This window comes from Rhinoraja longicauda, chromosome 23, assembly GCF_053455715.1.
Source record: "Rhinoraja longicauda isolate Sanriku21f chromosome 23, sRhiLon1.1, whole genome shotgun sequence".
NCBI lineage: Eukaryota > Metazoa > Chordata > Chondrichthyes > Rajiformes > Arhynchobatidae > Rhinoraja > Rhinoraja longicauda.
The window spans coordinates 21,691,201-21,712,995 of record NC_135975.1 but is presented as its reverse complement, the minus strand read 5'-3'; the positions used below and the strand labels follow the sequence as shown (position 1 = coordinate 21,712,995).

The following is a 21,795-nucleotide window of genomic DNA, read 5'->3' as shown; positions in this document are numbered from 1 at the left end:
TTGGCGTCCGATGGGGCCTTGCACACCAGCCTATGAGTGAAGAACCCTGCAAAGCTTGAGCCAAAGCTCTATCTGAGCCAAAGGTACCAGAGGAGCTCTATTATCTTTGATCAGAGCGGAGGGACACACCATAACCCACAGGTAAAGCCTACCGAACTACAGCTCTCAGGATGCATTGCCGGCGCAGGCGCAGCACGCAGTAACTCCACATGAAGAGCCTGAGGAAGGGTCTCGACCGAAACGTCACCCATTCCTTCTGTCCCGAGATGCTGCCTGACCTGCTGAGTTACTCCAGCATTTTGTGAATAAACCCACATGAAGAGCCTCACGAACTACAGCTCCCAGGATGCATTGCCGGCGCAGGCGCAGCAACCCCACATGAAGAGGTTGCATTAATACATTAATGACTTAGATGAAGGGATTAAAAGTACCATTAGAAAATTTGCAGATGATACTAAGCTGGGGGGTAGTGTGAATTGTGAGGAAGATGCAATAAGGCTGCAGGGTGACTTGGACAGGTTGTGTGAGTGGGCGGATACATGGCAGATGCAGTTTAATGTAGATAAGTGTGAGGTTATTCACTTTGGAAGTAAGAATAGAAAGGCAGATTATTATCTGAATGGTGTCAAGTTAGGAAGAGGGGATGTTCAATGAGATCTGGGTGTCCTAGTGCATCAGTCACTGAAAGGAAGCATGCAGGTACAGCAGGCAGTGAAGAAAGCCAATGGAATGTTGGCCTTCGTAACAAGAGGAGTTGAGTATAGGAGCAAAGAGGTCCTTCTACAGTTGTACCGGGCCCTGGTGAGACCGCACCTGGAGTACTGTGTGCAGTTTTGGTCTCCAAATTTGAGGAAGGATATTCTTGCTATTGAGGGCGTGCAGCGTAGGTTCACTAGGTTAATTCCCGGAATGGCGGGACTGTCGTATGTTGAAAGGCTGGAGCAATTAGGCTTGTATACACTGGAATTTAGAAGGATGAGGGGGGATCTTATTGAAACATATAAGATAATTAGGGGATTGGACACATTAGAGGCAGGAAACATGTTCCCAATGTTGGGGGAGTCCAGAACAAGGGGCCACAGTTTAAGAATAAGGGGTAGGCCATTTAGAACGGAGATGAGGAAGAACTTTTTCAGTCAGAGAGTGGTGAAGGTGTGGAATTCTCTGCCTCAGAAGGCAGTGGAGGCCAGTTCGTTGGATGCTTTCAAGAGAAAGCTGGATAGAGCTCTTAAGGATAGCGGAGTGAGGGGGTATGGGGAGAAGGCAGGAACAGGGTACTGATTGAGAGTGATCAGCCATGATCGCATTGAATGGCGGTGCTGGCTCGAAGGGCTGAATGGCCTACTCCTGCACCTATTGTCTATTGTGTATTGTCTAAGAGCCTCGCGAACTACAGCTCCCTGGATGCATTGCCAGCGCAGGCGCAGCACGCAGTAACCACACATGAGGATCCTCACGAACCACAGCTCCCAGGGTGCATTGCCAGCGCGGCGCAAGCGCAGGAGGCACGTGTAGCCAACGGCTTCGTTTAAACCCACCAATGAGCAGCGAGGACCGTTGCTGAGTGACCGGATTTGAAACGGTGGAAGGAGCAAAGTTGGAGCCGGTGCGGTGGGTGAGGACAGTGTCTGCGGGTAAGAGCGGGGCTTACGGGGTGCGACACAGAGCAGCGATGATGCCGCAGGCCGGCGGTGGGCAGAGCCTGGACTAGGCGGCGGGGCTGGGAGGCTACTTCACCCAACAACCCTCTCTCACCGAGTACCGGGGAGACATGCCGTGTAGCCGGGAGAGTTACAGTTGCCGAGACTGTGCTTCACCCCGCAACCCTCTCTCACTCTGGCCCGTGATTGTACCGGGGGGGTGTTGGATGGAGTGGGCAGTTTGCTCGGCTGATGCAAAGGGCTGGAAGGGGAATTGTTATTAAAATAGATCGTCTGTTTTCATTACTGGTTAAACGCATTTAACATGCAATTGATTGTCAAATCAATAGAACAGGGATTCGATATAGACCTACAGTTGTTTGGAAATGTTGCCCTGAACGCTTCCATCTTGGAACGTGTTACAGATCAATACTGTGTACTCGAAAGTTTTTTTTTGGGGGGGGGGGGGGCTGAAGGTGGGGGAATAAGAGCATAACTACAGGACACAGGAGACACGTTTGAAGGCTGCACCCACAACAGCACCAAGGGGGAAGCCACTGAATGTCCTGCAGTGAAAAGGTTCATCTTGGAAGAAGGTGCAGTGGGGATGAAGAAATTGAGAGTCAGGGATGGTGGTTTTGCAAGTGGCAGAGTGGGAGGGGAAATAACAAATTCAGCATGTGTGCGCTGGAGCCCTCCCTGATACAGTCATCAATGTAGCAGAGAAAGAGTTGTGGAATGGCGCCAGAATATGTTTGGAGTAAGGAGTGTCCAACATGACCAACACAAAGAGGAGCATAGCTGGTGCCCATGTGAGAGCCCATGGATGTACCTTTGACTTGGAAAAAGTGAGAGGAGTCAAAAGTTGTTGTGGAGGAGAGGAACTGATTGGGGGTCTTTGTTTAAGGAAAAGCTGAATGGCCCTGAGCTTTGCTGATGGGGCATGGAGAAGTAAAGGGATTTGATGACGTAGGTGATGGGGTCTGGGATTTGGAAGTGATTGACGTGGGGTAAAATATGTAAATTGTCTCAGATGTTAGTTGGAAGGGATTGTACAAGGGGGAGATAAGTATTTGGTATGGGTACGTTTGAGAAGAAAGAATTATGATTTAGACATAAATTAAATGTGACATCTCTAAGTTTGCAGATGACACAAAGCTGGGTGGCAGTGGGAGCTGTGAGGAAGATGCTATGAGGCTGCAGGGTGACTTGGATAGGTTGGATGAGTGGGCAGATACAATATACTGTGGATAAATGTGAGGTTATCCACTTTGGAAGCAAGAACACGAAGGCAGATTATCTGAATGGTGTCAAATTAGGAAAAGGGGAGGTGCAACGAGATCTGGGTGTCTCTACATCAGGCAGTGAAGAAAACAAATGGCATGTTGGCCTTCATAGTGAGAGGATTTGAGTACAGGAGCAAGGAGGTCCTACTGCAGTTGTACATGGCCCTGGTGAGACCACACCTGGAGTATTGTGTGCAGTTTTGGTCTCCGAATTGAGGGAGTGCAGGGTAGGTTCACCAGGTTAATTCCCGGGATGGCATAACTGACATATGATGAAAGAATGGATTGACTGGGTTTATATTCACTGGAATTTAGAAGGATGAGAGGGGATCTTATAGAAACATATAAAAATTCTTAAGGGATTGGACAGGGAAATGGAATGCAGGGAAAATATTCCATCTTACGGGATGCAGGGAAAATGTTCCTGATGTTGGAGTCCAGAACCAGTTTAAGAATAAGAGGTATGCCATTTAGGACTGAGATGAGTAAAAACTTTTTCTCCCAGAGAGTTGTAATTCTGTGGAATTCTCTGCCACAGAGGCAGTGGAGGCCAATTCACTGGATGTATTCAAGATAGAGTTGTATATAGCTCTTCGGGCTAACAGAATCATGGATATATGGAGAAACCAGGAACGGAGTACTGATTTTGGATGATCAGCCATGGTCGTATTGAATGGCGGTGCTGGCTCGAAGGGCTGAGTGGTCTACTCCTGCACCTATTTACTATGTTTCTATTAGTTTGGTTGGGCAGGAACGGGCAGAAATATTGCCAGAGAGTCCCGTTTGTGGAACTTGGGAAGGAGAACAGAACTGGGCAGTGTGGGGTAGGGGGAACTAAAGCTTGGTGACGAAGGGGAGGTGATGAGAGTGGTGGTAATTTGGGGGCTGGTGTTTGCCATTGGGGTCATGGTCAAGAGGTAGGTATGAGAAAAATGATACATTCTCTATCTTGGGCATGTGGACATGTATGTAATGTATTATGAATAAGACCAATCGGGGAATTGAATTGTTTGTGTTTGCGTTTGAAGAGCAAGTACTGAAATGTCCTTTAAGACTTTTATATATTTGTCTGTCTATATTGGTTTTTTTAAATTTGAATCCTCAGTTTTCACCAGCTGCCGAGATCAGAAAGAAAAGAAATGGATTTGTCGAATGGGAATGGTAATTAAACTTGTTCACACTTGAAATGTTACCTGTAGTAATCCAGCAGTAAGGAGTTGACTCGTTTTAACTAATACTCTCAGTTTGTATTTTCCTAAACACTCAACAAAATGTAAAAAGAGGGTCAGACATGCTTGGGTGCATGTTCTCATTCCATTACCTGGCATATTCCATATGCTCGTGTGGTGTGGAATCGCCATCCGTGAGTGAGACATTAAGTGCGTTACTATCTTCCAAGCTGACGTTGCAAAAAAAAGAGCAAATTTGAAAGTTTGCTGGTTGATCTGGTGCCCTGATATCTCAGCTAGTTTAGTCATCCATGTGTGCTATTTTTAAGTCAAGGAAGTTATTCAATCTAAATGAATATGTGTAACCTGTTAAAATTAACCATGGTGGGAAAGGAAGCGGTTCAATGAATGTGTAGGATGCATTGAAGGATTCAGTAATAGGAGTTGGATAGTGAGTATCCATCATAACCATCTTGTGATGACTGCAAACTGCAGAGCTTGCAGAAAAGGAGTTTGTTGTGAAGTTTCTTTTGATTAATAGTTTGCATGTTAAATTCAAATTATAGAAATCAGTAAAAAAGTAGAGTGCATAAATTGTTTTACTCGAGATTTGTCATGATTGGGCCTGACTTTAAATTGAAACTCTAAGTTTTGGTTACAATAATGTTAATTGTTTGTCTTCTAATTGTTAAGTGAGTTCAGAATATAATTTGTATTTTCAGATTTCAATCTTTTATCTGAGGTGAATTCTGACTTTGACATTCTGTTATCTCCTGCAAGGTAACATTTTTCACTTTCTTAATCTTGTTCAGAAACTGTCATCTTTTAATGGTTTTTTAAAAATACGATTCCATATAATTCCAGGCAATGATTGTGTTGCGTTTGGCAATACCTGATCAGCTATTGGGCAGGGAATACTTTTGAGATAAAGTGTGAAAGATTTTCTCTATTTTAGAGTATTGATACAAGATATGCTTAATTTAGCTTAAACATAGTCATAATTATGAGAACACAGAATCTAAATGAGCAGTTTGAAATGATCACTTTATCAAAATCTATAGTCCTGTGCCTATCATCGACTCTGTATGATGCCAATGGAACTACTGTAGGGCAACCAAGATGAAACTGGATGTTGGTAATTTCATTTGACGGGAATTCGTTGGTGACTCTTGGAGAATCCAATTTTATTAAAATTGTTGTGATCCAGACAGAATTTTTCAAATGATCTGAAATGAAAATAAGTTTCTGACAATACTCCCATATTATGTCGGACGTATCTCTCGAGAAAGAAGGGTATTTGTATTTTTGGTAAATATTTTGACAAGTGCATGCTTTGTATATAATTCAAGCTGGCATTCCAAATGTCATGAATAGTTTAGACAAGATAGCTAACAAAACAGGCTTAAGAAATAAATATGTTATCAATAATGTTACTGGTGGAAGTATTGCAAATGGTTTTTAAGTTGAAGATAGGTACAAAATGCTGGAGCAACTTAGCGGGACAGGCAGCATCTCTGGAGAAAGGGAATGGGTGATGTTTCTGGTCGAAAACCCTTATTTTTAGGTTGCCTGATTATTGAATATGATTAAAATGAAAGGAAATAGGTGACGAGGTTGAGATCTTTCATGGTCCTCTGGGGCAAGTGACTGAAGCTATAATAGATTTACTTTCTTGCTCTTAAAGATAAGTAATAACAGCATGTTCTTTGGTTTGATCCTAGTCTATTCTGTTTCTGCTGCAAATATCTTGTGTCCCAGTAAGTTTCATAGTCACTAATAAGCTAAATGTATGAGATAACTTTGGTTTTCACTGACCATTGTCTTAACTTGGCAGTTGTGTTTCTTTTTCCTGTATGGTTCTTGACTCTTATTAAACCGGAAATATAATTTATGCTCTAGTCACTTATCTGTAATTGTAAGAAACTTGGCCTACTGCTGCTTCAGTTGTTGTGTGCCCTTTTCGTCTGTTCCTCCTTTCATTAAGTTCACATCTGAATCACAACCTAATTTCCTCCAGTCACTAAATGCGCATTTGAATCACAAAGCTGAAGGGGATGCTCCTGATCCATGACTGCTCCAATGAGAGCAGTCTCATTGCTCACCCCGCACTTCCCTACGTCGTTGCATCAACGCATACTCTTTGATTCTTTTTGCTATTAATCTAAGATATGGGCTAGTTTACAGTAGCCAATTAAACTACCAGCATGTCTTTATAATGTGGAAGAACCATGGTCTATCTGCAGAATGCGCAGGACATATAAACTCCACTTAAGTAGAGCCTGATGTCAGTGTTGAATCTAGATTCCTGAAACTAAAGAAGCAGCTCTAACTGGTGTACTGTCTGTACATTATCCCTTGACTCTGTCAACAGTCTATTGATCTAATCTTGAATATACTTGATAAATTTTATATCAGCAGTGATATGGGGCAGAGTGTTTCAAAGTTTCACAACACTCTGTAGGGAAAGTATCGTTAAATTTCCTTCCCGTTCCTTGGGTAACTGGAGGCTTGTTGAAACTACAATTAGCTTTAAAGTAATGTCATTATTGCAGAGTACAATGTTTTAATATCTACTGCTAGCAAAATTGATAGAAGAAACAATGTTTTAATAAAAACAGAAAATGCTGGAAATGCCCAGCAAGAGGTGCGCCTAGAAGAAATTGACCCGTTCAATGATGGTTTGTCTGTGAAGCCCACAGGTTTAGTGCTTTAATTCTTTGGCTCGTTGTTTTGCTTCCCTGCATTCAAAAAGTATAAGTAATCCATTTGACAGAGTTTCAAAATTAGCTATGGTGATCTAGCTTTAATGTTCTCCAAAGAGAGCCTATTTAGGTAGGAGAATGGGTTGAAATGATTGGAATATAAAACAAGTTGATGATGGTAAGCTCTGAATTGGACTGCAAATTAAAATGTCATTGGATTGGAAGAGACCTAAGTTTGGAATAAACAAAGATTTCTGGCTGATATTTAGAGATCTCTAGAGGAAAACGGCTTGTTATTTAACAATGGAATTATGCAATTTCCTGGTTTCCTATCTCCTCTAAGACAAAATAATTTATCCCTCTTTGTTGCTAGAGAGCTTGGAGATACAGGTAGCAAGTGAAATAACATCATTTTGTAGTTTTAGTTTGAAATACACAAGAATTATAGATACATTTTAAATCTCAATGTTTCAAAGCATGGAAATGGAAGAGTGTTCAAATTGTTCATGGTGATGAGGACTGGAGAGGGGGTTGTTCAGGGGTCTTTGATTTGTCCAGGAGCTGGGTTGTGGTTGAAGAAGCAGAGTTTAGGGTTAACTACAGAAACATCCAGGCATAACTAAGGAGGAAGATTAAAGTTTGTGTTTCAACAAAAGAGAATTGATCACTGATACGGTTTCAGTCTTAATTTTTTTTTTTAATCTCCAGTGGAAAAAGTGATGAGGAAGATGAAGTTTTCCTTGGACCAATTGGACATATGGAAAAATGCGTTGCAGTTGGCATTGATTTAAACCGAAAAAAAGAAAAAAGTTCAGAGTTGCCAGAAACATTGAACTGGAGTCCTCTAAACTTGGGCAAGTTTGTTGACGTTTTTAGCGAAGCCAACTTGTTAGCACAACATTACGAAAACCAAGTAGAGGATAAATCTAAGGAAATGGGCACTAAAATCATGCACAATAAATCGGTGGAACAATTTATAGAGGAATCAAAATTACATCTGTCCCTTCTAAAGGGTATTACCAGCTCGGGTTCTCCAAGGAAAATGGCCTCTTTAATTCGAAATACTTCACTGAAGTTGCATCTACCTGGAATTTGGAACAAGTCTGGAGACAATTCCCAAGCTTGTCTTGTCATTCCATCAAAATCACCTAAGAAAGCTGCTGTTCAGGCAACCAACCATTCTGTACAACCCACACAAAGCTCTGGAGACTCGTCCTCATTGAACAATGAAGAAATTGGTGTTTGTACTGAGACCACAAATTTCAAGGAAGTTTTAATAGACCAACCACCAATATGTGAACCAATGCAACCCATGCCATCGGAAAACGTAAGCAATTTTTAGTTTTGGTAGAGAAAACCAAAATATCGTGATTGCTTCAAAAACTTTTGTTGCCAGTTAGTTTCAATTGTTTATTGGTAGTATTTAGAGTTAACATGATGAACTGATTAGATGCAGAGTTTTAAATGTTAAGATAACATTTTTTAACAACCAAGGACAAGATCTAGAGCACATGGTTTCTGTACTCCAGTGGTAAGAAGCTTGTTTTTCTCATGAATGTACTTCCACAGTTCTGTCAGGTGATGTGCTCCAGGATTTGGGTCTGCAACAATGAACGACTAATGTTGTTACTTGGATGAGAACCTGCCGATACAGTTCCCAGGTGACTGCATCACCTGCTGCACCTGTCATGACTAAAGATTGTGAGATTAAGAGGAAACCGGAACACCCGGAGAAAACCCACGCGGTCACAGGGAGAACATAGAAATTCCATACAGACAGCATCTGTAGTCAGGATCTAACCAGGGTCTCTGGCTCTGTAAGGCAGCAACTCTACCCCTGTGCCGCCACTGTTAGTATCCACTGTGTCCCAAATAGAGGGAATTAATATGTAGGACATTAATAACGACGGTTCTGAGATTTTGAACTTGGACTAAATGGTTGTCCTATCTTTATGTAAATGAGCACTTTTGTGGCATAGGTGCAATTTATCACGCAGTAGGCCAGTTGTGTGTGATTATTGTACTTCATGCATCACAAGAGAAACTCAAACTATGATGAAGGAAAATAAACTATTGTAGTGGACCCATTTGAAATGGATTATCTTTCATTATTGCAGCTCTGCCCACCTAAACAATCCGAGTCGAAGGCTTCAAGTTCCATGAGGAAGAATAGTGTTAGTTCAACAGGAAGGGCTCTCAATCGTGTTTCATCATCTACATCCAGTCTTCATTCTAGTCTTTGTACATCCCCATCAGTTGGACGGTGTAAGTTAAAATTTTAATTTTCAACTTGTGGAAATGTTTATTTAAATTTTGTGCTGTGCAATCCAATGGTTTGCTTAACTTAACATTACGTTTGCTATACTGTCCTTTTAAAAAAAAAAAAAAACTAGACCAAGTGGACCCGTTGGGTCCATTCCTTGTGGAGGGGGGGGGCAGGGAAGGGGAGAGGGTGTGACAGAGGGTGAGCCCTGGACCCAAAGTCTCTCCCGTATTGGTGTAGCACCCTCAATTCCCCATCCCCCGCACTCAATCCGCCTTATGCCACCTCCTCCCCCCCTGACCCACTCCATCCCCCATAGCCCACCCCAACTTGCCCCTGCCCCCACCCCCAGTCCCCCAGCCCTGCCTCCACCCCCATTCCCCCCTCACCCCTATTCCCCCTCCCATGACCCCCACCTCCCTCCACTCTCCCCACTCTCTCCTGGCCCCCTTCCCCCCCGCCCCATTTTCTCTTTCCCCCACCCGCACTTTCTCCTCCCCTCCACCCTCTCGTCCACCACGCCCACTCCCCTCCGTGGAGCCGTTGGCGGCGAAAGGCACTTACCAGTGCCCGTGCGTTCAACGCTGACTGCCCACGTGCGAGTCTCCCCCGGGGCCGGGGGCAAGGGAACGACTGAGCGCGGGCAGCGCTGCCGGCGGCCATCTTGTTTTGGCGAGTGAGGAGCAAATGAAGTCGAACGTGGCCGATTGTGACGTCATACGCTGAGGAATTTCAGGAAATGGGTTAGAAAGTGAATTTTTAAACTTTAAAATGTCTGTAGCTTTAAAATTGTAGGTTTAATTTGAATGAGAGTTGTTAGACATTATGCCCAGGATAATGGTGAGTAACGTGATGCAAAAATTGTGGGAGTGGTGGGGAGGGTAGTGTGGGGGGACGGGGGGGGGGGGGACATGGACTGTTGTGATGTGCTGTTGAAGACCACTGGAGCAGGTATGTCTTCAATGAAATTAGGTATGTGCAGTTTTAAATGAAACTCTTTCTTCATAACTTAATCATACATTTTGTGTAAGGAAAAAGCAAAATAGAGAAAACAAAACAATTTTTTCTTTGTGTTGTAAAAAACTATTTCTGTTCAATAATCTTTCTATAAATAGCAGAATATACTCATGATAGGCCTGACATTGTACATGTAGTCCAAGAAGTACAGACTGTTGGAAATAATAGTCGTTTTTCACACATGAATGTAGCGCAACGCGTACGCGCATTTGGCGTGCATACTTTTTTTTGCTGAAAAGTTGCATTACGCTCCATATTATGAATTTTGATGTAAACTTGTGAATTTTGGACATCAAAATTCTGAATTTCTAAAATCAAATGTTTGGAGGTCTAGATAGATAGAATGAGCGAACAAGGGGAGAATAATGAGGAAAGCATTGTTAACTGATTTGTCTCGAGCCGAAACGTCACCCATTATTTCTCTCCAGAGATGCTGCCTGTTCCGTTGAGTTACTCCAGCATTTTGTGTCTACCTTAATTAAATCAAAAGTTGCTTTCTCCTGAGAGTACTTAGTCCTACTTAAAGTTGAAGCATGAAGCACTTCTACAGTATGTCTCGTATAGAGAAGTAAATGACTGAGTTGCCTATTTATTGGTTTTCTGAATGTGAATTTACTGCCTCTTGTAATACATACAGTTTGTAAATGCAGTGGCAAATGGTAATGCAAAATAGCTAATTACTTTATGTAACAATATTCATGCTGCTTCTGGCACTGCAATATTAGAGCAAAATGCTGGAAACACTGTCTGTGTTTTGCATGGTAGGCTGCAATGGAAGGTTAGACAGCACTGAATCCAAGGGGAGCTGGTTGACTGGATACAAAATTGACTTAATGGATGTGTCCATTGCTGTTTGTCATCTATTTCAATGATTTGGATGAGAACGTACAAGGCATGATTAGTAAGTTTTCAGATGACACTAAAGTGGGTGATATTGTAGACAGTGATGATGGTTGTCAAAAATTGCAGCAGGATCTTGGGCAGGTGGGCTGAGGAATGATTAATGGAGTTTAACACAGGGAAGTGGAAGTTGTTGCATTTTGGCAAGTCAAACCAGGGCAGGACCTACACAGTGAAGGCCAGGGCTCTGGGAAGTGTTGTCGAGAATAGGGATCTTGGAGTGCAGGTACATAGTTCCTTGAAAGTCGCATCACAAGTAGATAGGGTGGACAAGAAGGCTCAGTCAGAGTATCATGTATATAAATTGGGAGGTTATGTTACAATTGTATAAGTTATTGCTGAGGCCATATTTAGAGTATTGTGTTCAGTTTTGGGCACCCTGTTATAGGAAGGATGTTGTTAAATTGGAAAGGGTGCAGAAAAGATTTACGAGGATGTTGCTGGGACTTGAGGGCCTAAGCTATAGGGAGAGGTTGTGTGGGCTAAGACTTTGTCTTGAAGTGCAGGTCTTATGGAGGTGTACATCATCATGAGAGGAATAGATCGTGTAAATGCACAGTCTTATAACCAGAGAAAGGGAATCGCAAACCAGGGGACATGGGTTCAAGGTGAGGGGTGGGGGAAGAGATTTAATTGGAACCAGAGGGGCAACTTTTTTTTATACAAAGGGTTGTAGTTGTATGGAACGAGCTGCCGGAGGAGGTAGTTGGGGCAGGCTCTATCACAACGTTTAAGAAACATTTAGACAGTTACATGGATAGGATAGGTTTAGAGGGATATGGGTCAAGCGCAGGCAGGTGGGACTAGTGTAGATGGGGCGTGTGGTTGCTTGGGCAAGTTAGGCTGAAGGGCCTGACTTCACGCTGTATGACTCCAGTTCAGGCTGCATTTGTGGAAAGAGAAACGGTTAACATTTCGGGTCTGGAACCCTGCTTTAGAACTTTTCATTAGTTCTGAGGAAGCCTTCCATTAGTCCTGAGGAAGCCTTCCATTCCTGGCCTGATAATTGTTTCTCTTTCCACTGACATTGTGTGATCTGTTGTGTTCTTTTTATATTGCAAAGTGCCTGCAATTCTGTATTGGATTTCTTCAAAATAAGTCTAATTTAAATTACTTGTATATTCCTTTGCAGCATTATCTCTGAACATTCCCTTGAAAGCTTCCAAATTGCAAGCCCCAAAAAATGGCAGCAGAATTGCTGCACCAAAAAGCAGACTATCAAATTCTATGTGTGCAACCAATGTTCCTAGCACAAAATTACTAAAACCAACTAACACTTGTAAACTTTCCACTCCTGGAAAAGTGAATCGGCAAGGATTGGGGATGCAGGCTCAATCACATAAAGGCTTGCAGAGAATTGGCATGACAACTAGTAAGAAGATTGATGTACCTGTCAAATCGAGCAAAGCTGAAAATGTACTTTCACAAGATCTATGTTCAAAGGCGAAGCCATCTTTACAAGCTGCACAGAAGTCCAATGGTAAAATATAAACAATTGTTTGAAATGGTTAAATACCTTAGAGCAATTTTTAAGACATGTCAACTGTTGAATACAGTACTTGTGTATGCATCACGAGTAGAAGTCACTGCTTAGATGTTCTTTATGTACAGTTGAAACATTGAAGTAGTTTTCAGAAAGATTGTTCTCTTGTACAGCTAATTTTTTTAAACGTTTACAAAATTTGATCTCCCATTAAGTATCTTCACCTGGATCTATAAGACCAAAAGTAACTCAACCAAAGAAGCCGTTGGTGTGCAGTGCACTTGAAAGGTAATTGCACATGACTATATTAACAATGGGATACTTGTAAAGTATGTGGACACAATGAACAGCAGATGCTGGTATATCAACAAAAAACAGTGCTGGTGTAACTCAGTGAATTAGCCAGATGTGGACAGGGACAGTGGAAATTAAAAGCGGGAGGGAGGGTGAGATAGTGGGACAAATGGGTCTCAAAAATGCGAGTGAGGGGGTTGCCTGAAACTGGAGAATTCAATGTTCATACCATTGGGTTGTACTACCCAAGTTGAAAACCCAAGCTGTTCCTCCAGTTTGCATGTGGCCTTGCTCTGGTAATGGAGGAGGTCCAGCACAGAAAGATCGGAATGGGAAGAGGAGTTTAAATGGTTAGCAACCAGGATGCCCCATCCTTTTTCACCTATATTCCTCCCCCTGGATTTGCATTTTATTCCTTTCCTCTCCTTCTCTGACACCCTTTTTGTCTCCTTTTTATTTCTAGCCTTTGACTCACCATCTGCCAATCAATTCCCCTCACCTGTATCCACCTAACAGTTGCCAAGCTTTGCCCACCCCTATCTCTTTTACCAGATTTCTTTCCTTCTTCCACCCCCCCCCAACTATAATCAGTCTGAAGAAGGGTCCTCACCCAAAGGTCATCGATCCACAGGCCAGAGAAAGTAGGATGGTAATTTCCTTGCCTAAAGAATGTTAAAAATCAAGCTTATACTTTTATCAGATAAATATTACACGGGTACCGCTTACTCTGCAACATCACCTTTATTAAACTTCTCAAAATGCGCTCCCTTAGTTAATTTATTCATGTGAGCCATGTCTCTATTTCCTGTCTCTGCCTTGCATGTCTGTATTGCTGACATGCAAATCTATGGCTGTATTTTGCAGTGTCTTATTTGAATACCTCCTTCCATGTTTCTGCTCCTGTCAACATTTGTCATTGTCTGGGAACTGACTTGTTACATTATAGCCCTTGACCGCCTACGTTTATTCAGATACCACATCATTTTTATTCAGTGGTGTTTCCTGCAATTGAATACAATTTTAAGCTTTCGAATTTTAACCAATTGGAACCGCTTTGGTAATGGTTTCTCTATCCCTTTACCTACTGCCTCCATCAAATAATCTTCTCATTTACACATTGACTGGATGACATTATTGGAAAACATTAGCTTCAATAAATGCTCTATGCACAACATCTGATTCAACACTTCTGATAAGCTCCATTTGCCATTGGTTGGCACACTTGTCCAGCTGATCAAGATCACACTGTAACTCTTGATAACACTCTTCACTGTCTATGATACCATCTAGTTTAGTGTCATCTACAAACCAACTTGTGTATTGTACATTCTCATCCAAACCATTGATGTAGATGATAAACGGCCACTGACCCAGCACCAACCTCTGAGACACCACAAGTCACAGGCCTCCAACCTAAACAACAGCCTTCCACCACCAGAATCCTCTGTTTCGTACCATTAAGCCAATTCTGTAGCTGGTTACCTAGCTTTCCCTGAATCACGTGATCTAACCTTCCTGATCAGGTACCTTATCAAGGGTTTAACTTGTTTAATAAGACTTTGTTTCTGGTACAACATAGTTCCAGTTGCATGAATGTCCCAAATGGGACATAACCTTGGTATTTTGTTCAGTTTATGTCGCCATGCTATGGGGAAATATGTCATTTAAGGTGGAACGAGTGCAGAGAAGATTAACAAGAATGTTGCTAGGACTCGAGTGCCTGAGCTACAGAAAGGAGCATATTAAGACTTTATTCCTTGGAGTGCAGGAGACTGAGCTCATGGAGACATCTGGACAAGTATATGGATAGGAAAGGTATATAGGGATATGAGCCTAAATGGGACCAGCTTAGATGGAGCAGCTTGGATAGGTTGGGCTGAAGGGCTAGTTTCTGTGTTGTACGACTCTGACTAAGTGCCATAATATAATCCTACTTTCACCTTTAGCTAATGCTCTATTTTTGTTGGGTTTTTTTCCCTTTAAGATAGTGGAATTGTTTTCCTTTTTCTAAGTTGTCAACAGGTAATTTTCACATAAATCCTTTGGTTTATAACCTGTTAATTTCATATTGAATTAACTTCAGTAATATAGGGGCCAGTACTCCAAACCAACCTCTTGCTAGAGGAATGCTGCGAACACCTAACGTTACAAACAGAAGAGTTTCAATGACACCTAATGCAAGACCGTTATCTGGTTTGCCCACACCATTAAATCGTCGGTTGTCAAGTATTCCAGCATTCACTCCACGAACACAACCAAGGCCTGGATCGTTATCTCGGCAATCCACTTCTAATCAAAATCATAGTATGTCAGCCAGTGGTGCTGTTCTGGCAAGGTGAGGAAAAAAAATTGCTGTGCTTCAGTCATTTGTTTGCTAGATAGAGGATGGTTGGTTTTTAACGTTTTTGAAATTTAGAAATATCTGCTGGTAAAATGTCAGACTTTTTGTAGAAAATGCTGTGCGAAAATCTTTAGTCTTAGTAAAGGGATGAATTCCAATTTTTGCTTCACTTCTTCCCTGATTAAACTAGTCATACAATTTTGTCATAAATATTTCTCTGCTCTCAAAGTCATATCTGCCATTTTATAATGCATTTTGAACGTACTTTATCATCCGTGGAAATGTTGGAGGCATTTGTTTTGTTCACTGAGTAATACAATGATTTTGTTGAATTAAGCGTGAATACAGTATTCCACGTGAATATTTTTGGATATGGTAAAGAGTGAGAATAGCTTGATATTTGAGGATGGTTGTGAACAGCTAGAGAAGAAATCAAGTTGTTAACCTTTTCTCTTCAGTAAGAACCAAAAACCATTGGAGAAGCCACAGGTTCTCTGTTCACCCAATTCACCTGGAGATGAGATATCTCCTCCTCTGGTTCCTTGCTTTCTGGATTTCACTCCTGATAAAACACAGACCACATGCCAAGAGAAAGCGAAAAATAATGCATTTGAAATTCAAATCAAAGAGGTAGGTATGCATACCAACTACAACAAAAATGTATTGCATTTTGGAAAACAAAAGTAAAATGTAACCTTTTACTTTTAACTAATGGCTCTTTATTTAAACACTATTTGAATTTTAGCTATTGCAGTTTTATTTAAATGAATAAAGTGCAACTTACCTAGCCTATTGAAACGATAGTTCACCAAGTAGACCATTTCATATTTTCTTTTTATTCTGTTCTATTTAGAATCTTCTGGTTGATGTTCTTACAAAAATTAGGAAAATTGATGATTGTCCACTTATTGATCTCTCCAACACTCCTGATCACAAGCGAATTGCACCACTTAAGGCTCTCGAACCAGTAAGCTACTTATATACAGGCTGTCTTTGTTTCAGGAAGTATGATCTTAAAAATGTTGCTAATTTATCTCTTCACGTGACAAACTATTGCCCACAACCTTCTACGTATAAATTACATAATTCTGTGCAATGCTTTATAACTTTTAAATGCATCCTTTGAGTCGATGTACTCAATAATAGTAAAATATCTAAAAATGAAGGATTCAAGATTTAATCTGCTTGCTTTGTGCAATGGACCAGAAATGGAATTGTTACTTTATATAGTGAAGACCCCGTAGTATAGGATTTTATTTGGGGAAAATAACTCTAGGGTATTTCAATTATTGTAGAAGACTTGGGGTGGGAGAGGGAATAATGGACCATGTAGGTGAAGATGATCAAAAATGTGTACAGGAGCTTTTTCATTGCTATGTTACTAGTCCTTCGGGGAATCTTTTCGTGAATATTCATCTTGGGAGCAGGAGCAGGAATCTCTTCAATACAGTAAACCCTCGTTTTAATGGACCCCTCAATAACGGAATTCAGTTATAAAGGTCGGACCTGCCGATGCCACTCCGGCTTGCACTGCGTCCACTCCGCTTCCGGCCCCGTCTTCCGGGCGCACCAGCTCGCCCTTCACCCGCCACACAGTCCAGTTGATGCGGTTGTTGTTGCAGGTCATGTAGTAGCTCCTGGGGATGGCACTTTCTTCAGGTTGCTGTCATCTGCATGGTTGGTCACAATGGGGGCCCCCTCCTATCTCACTAGTTGCCGCTTCTATCTGTTGGCCATTACTTTGACCATTCGGCCTCTTTACCCTCCCCTTGTCGCCTCCTGCTTCTCCTCCTCAGAAGATGTCAACTGCTAAGAGGAGGAGGGCGAGCTGACAAAGCAGTGGGTGAGAATCGTTGGAGCCCCATTGTGACAAAGCACGTCCTGTTGGGAGCTGCAACGCGAACCGCAACAACATCCACGTCAATCGGTGAAGAATAGCTTGCTGGTGCAGACGTCTGGCCTCGACAGCTAATTTTAAGGTGAAGCTACACAGCCTTATAGTAGCTCATCAGTCTGAAGAAGGGTCCCAACGTCACCTATCCACCTATCACCTATCCAACGTCACCTAACCATTTGAGTTCCTCTATTTTGTGCCCTTTTGAATATTAACCATGGTAACGTTTCATCCCTTTGATCATACTTAAAATATTCAAAGACTCTTCCTCAGTGTGGTGGAAATGAATTCCAAAGGTTCAGAAAGATTGCCTCATTTCTGTCATATTCAAAAATAAGTGTCCCCCCCCATATTTACAAATAGTGTTTTCTAGTTCTAGAAATTCCCACAAAAGAAACATCATTCCATATGTACCTTGTCAAGATCCTTATGGTTTTTGTTTCATTGTGAAATGGTGACATTGTTGTAATTATTCTCTGGATCACGGATGTCCATTGGGTCTCTCCTTAACTATCTTAAATTGGTACGTTTTGAAGGAGCAAATCGGGGAGTGGTTTCCTCCGACAGATGGATAAGTAAGAGGATAAGTGGCACCCTATCTATTCTAGCCTAAATATTCCATCGTGCCATCACATTGTGCCTGCAATATGTGCATGTGCAGGTGGGCAGTGTTACCATGTGTCTGCCTCAAGTACATTGGCACCAACCAGAACTAGGACAGCAGGCACAGGGATTCTCAAGTTTCATGCTATCCTGGCGTGGAAAAATGTTATTGATCCTTGCATGGTCACTGGGTCTGAGTCTTGGAACTCCTACTTAACAGCAGAAGGGCTGTAATGATTCAAGGAGAATGGCTATTTGTCAGCTTTTCAACTGTGATGTACAGTAGAGAGTGGCCTTACCAGAGATGCACGAAAAAAAGCAAACAACCAGAGAGAAAATTAGAGTTTTTTCCGCATGCAGAAGTGGTGTTACAACCTGAAACGGGATGGCTGCATGGGTGGTGGGAACAGGATTTGGTATAAAATATAGGCAGACAACAAGTTGAAGCGCATTTGTCGGCATAATTTTGGACAGCTGTCACCATGCCTAGTGGTTTTAATAATCTGTATAATTGAATTCTTTGAAGACAGTATATCTAGATTTTCCTTAAACTTTTGCTAATTGTACAATTTTCTATTGTAGCTTATAGATTTCAGCTCTCCACTGATTTTATTGAGCCCTGTCGACAAAGAAAACATTGATGTCAACTCTCCTTTGCTCAGGTTTTGAAAATAATACTGTTATTTATGATTACAATATATCAATGGAATTGCTTCCGTATCATTCTTTATAATGTTTTGCTATCTGAGTTTTTATGGTAGCATGAGCTGATAATTTCTTTGTTTCTTTAGATGGGCTAAAATTAATATTGTCTTGTTTATAATTGATATAAATGGCTTTTAATTCAAAACTTTAAATTGTTAGGATTAACTATCATTTCAGCCCAACCATGGCATGTTTATCCTCTGGAAATGTATCTGATCTTAAAGAATTGTTTTAAGTCTGAATAAAAGTCTAAAATAAATAACAGGCATACTTTTTTCAAGAGTTAGTCGTCTGATTTTATCCCATGTCCCCCTAATATGATATGATTTTTGGATTTTAAGGTGCTACAATATTGAGTTTAGATTATTGTCACATGTACCGAGGTACAGTGAAAAATGTTTTGGTACGTGCTAACCAGTCAGCGAAAGACGACACAATACATAATTACAGTAGAGCCATCCACAAGTCTACAGATACGTGATAATGGGAATAATATTTAGTGCAAGATAAAGCCAGTAAAGTCCAATCAAAGATGGTCTGTGAGAGTACAATGAGGTCATGAAAATTACGATAACTTACAATAAAAACATGTTTTCGAAAATGGGTCACATTAGATCACTGTATTTATGGCATATTTTCAGCATGGCTTTGGAGCTCAATTAAAGTTGCATAAACTTTTAGATGGAAATTAAAAACATCTGCAGGTGCTAGAAATCTCAAACAGAAACAAAATGCTAGAAACTCGTCGGACCAGTCAGCATCTGAGAAAAGTAAGTCTTCAACCTGAAATGTTAACTGTTTTTCTTTTCACAGACACTACCTAACTTGCCAAGTGTTTCCAAATTTTAAGTTTATTCATTTAAGGATTTAATTAGTGGAAACAGGCCCTTTGGCCCACAGTCTGCACTGACCAACGATCCCTGCACATTAACACTATTCCGCAGAAGGCACAATTTTATAATTTCACCAGGCTAATTAACCTACAAACCTGTACGTCTTTGGAATGTGGGAAGAAACTGGAGCTCCCGGAGAAAACCCACGCAGTTCAAGGGGATAACATACAAGGTCCATAAAGACGGCATCCGAGGTCAGCATCAAACCTGGATGTTCTACCGCTGCACCACCATGCCCCATGCAGCACTGCTAACTTGCATCTTTAAAATACACATTTTAATGTACATGGTGGATCTTTTGTAAAAGGACGAGAAATATAATTGGGCAGCACCGTGGTGCAGTGGCAGAGTTGCTTCCTTGGAGTGCCAGAAATGAGGGTTCGAACCTGACTATGGGTGTGTCTACTGTTTATATACGTTCTCCCTGTGACTGCCTGGGTTTTCTCTGGATGCTTTGGTTTCATCCCACGTTTCAAAGATGGCAGGTTTGTAGAGTAATTGGCTTCTGTAAAATGTCCCCAGCGTGTAGGATAGAACTAATGTATGGGGAGATCATTGGTTGGTGTAGATTGGGCACAAAGGGCATGTTTCCACACTGTTTCTCTAAAACTAAAGCTAACGAATTGCAAGAAATTAAAACAACACTTGTTCTTGAGTATTCGATTTACTGAAACAGGCTGTCGTGATGCAACTGGTCAATAAGTTTTCCAATGTACATTAGTATAATTATGATCGAATAATTGGCAACATACCAAATCACATCGCCTAGCAAGAATTTGAGGTCTTGGTGAGCAGATCATCAGAAATGTATTCACCCAGGACCATGAAGCTGTTGACTCTCTCCACTACCAGTGAAGAAGGGTGCGTGATCCCTCGGCTCTCCCTTCCTTTTTGGGCTGGTTATCAATTAATGTGCGAATTTATTTCGACAAGTACTTCCGTATGCTTAGTCGTGTCGCATATATCAACTCTTTCTTCATAACTTAGTCATACATTTATGACCATTGTTCTTTTATTCAATACCAAGAGAATTTGGATGTGTAAGGAAAAAGCAAAAAGAAAAAACAAAACAAAACAATTTTTTTTTTGTGTTGCAAAAAATATCTCTGTTCAATAACCTTTCTATAAATAGCAGAATATACTCATGATAGGCCTGACATTGTACATGCAGTCCAAGAACTACAGACTTTGAAATAATAGTCATTTTTGACACATGAATGTAGCGCAACACGTATGCGCATTTGACGTGCATACTTTTTTTTTGCTGAAAAGTTGCATTATGTGCCATATTATGAATTTTTATGTAAAATTATGAATTTGTCAAATCAAATGTTGGGAGGTCTGTTCTTTCATCCTGACCTGTTATGCTGTCTATATGGAGTTTGTGCATTCTTCCTGTGATTGGGTTTTCTCCATGTACTCTTGGTTCCTCCCACATCTTAAAGGTATGCAGGTTACAAGTTAAATGATTGTTGGCAGTTGCCCCTAATATCGAGTGGTAAAATGTAGGAGAGTAAAATAAAATTGGCGTGAGATTAGTAGAAATGGGTGCTTGATGGTAATCACAGTGGGCTGAAGGGCCTCTTTTGGAGCTAAACAAAACCTAACCATTTTTGCCAGTCACCAATTATTGCTTACTAAAATGACCATTTTACATTTCCATCTATGGGCCATAGCCCTACTGGGTCAACTGATCATTTTTGAATTTAGTTTCGATACTTTGAAACACTCGTTCTAATATGGTGAAACAATATTCTCTATAGCTGTGTAAAATGGTTTGAAATGGGACCAGGCAATTTCGCCCGGTTGAAACCATACAAGGCAGCCTTCTCACCAATTCTTACTAATTAAGTCTGTCTACATTGGTATCATAATAATAATAATAATAATAATGCATTACATTTATATAGCGCTTTTCATACACTCAAAGACGCTTTACAGGGATTTAAAGAACATAGGGAAGTGAATAAATAGATAAATAAATAAACGAACAGAGAAAGGAGACAGAAGGTGAGGTGACCTTCAGTGGTTGAAGGCAGTACTGAACAGGTGAGACTTCAGTGATGTTTTGAATGTGGTGAGTGAGGAGGAGTCTCTGACGGTTTGGGGTAGTGAGTTCCATAGGGTGGGAGCAGCGCTGGAGAAAGCCCTGTCCCCCCAGGATCTGAGTTTGGTCCGGATGGGGGGGGGGGATAGGATGGATTTGGTGAGCGTTTTTGGACCAATGATGATGATTTCAGATTTGCTGCAGTTGAGTTTGAGGAAATTTGATTGAAGCCAAGATTTTATTTCAGTGATGCAGTTTGTCAGTGTAGAGTGTGTGGTGGTGGAGATTGACTTGGTGGAGATGAGGAGCTGGATTTCATCAGCGAAGCAGTGGAAGTTGAGACCATGACGGCGGATTAATTGACCAAGGGGGAACAGGTAGAGGATGAAGAGGAGGGGGCCAAGGACTGAGCCTTGAGGGACACCTTGGGGGAGGGGAGCGGTGGGGGATTTACAGTTGTTAATGGAGATGAACTGGTGCCTGTCAGAGAGGTAAGATTTGAACCAGGATAGGGCTGTGCCAGTGATGTTAAAGGAGGTTTCAAGTCGGGTGAGGAGA

General features: G+C 41.4%; 1 protein-coding gene across 1 annotated transcript; it reads left to right on the top strand.

Moving 5' to 3' along the window:
- Positions 1-1,616: 1,616 nt before the first annotated feature.
- On the top strand, positions 1,617-18,424 carry LOC144605105 (G2 and S phase-expressed protein 1-like). Its single transcript, XM_078420160.1, has 11 exons — positions 1,617-1,634; positions 4,032-4,087; positions 4,818-4,875; positions 7,506-8,124; positions 8,915-9,062; positions 12,110-12,457; positions 12,676-12,748; positions 14,838-15,089; positions 15,554-15,725; positions 15,949-16,062; positions 18,175-18,424. Exons 2-11 carry the CDS (start codon positions 4,066-4,068, stop codon positions 18,259-18,261), a joined length of 1,893 nt encoding a protein of 630 aa, XP_078276286.1. The 5' UTR covers positions 1,617-1,634; positions 4,032-4,065; the 3' UTR covers positions 18,262-18,424.
- Positions 18,425-21,795: the final 3,371 nt, after the last annotated feature.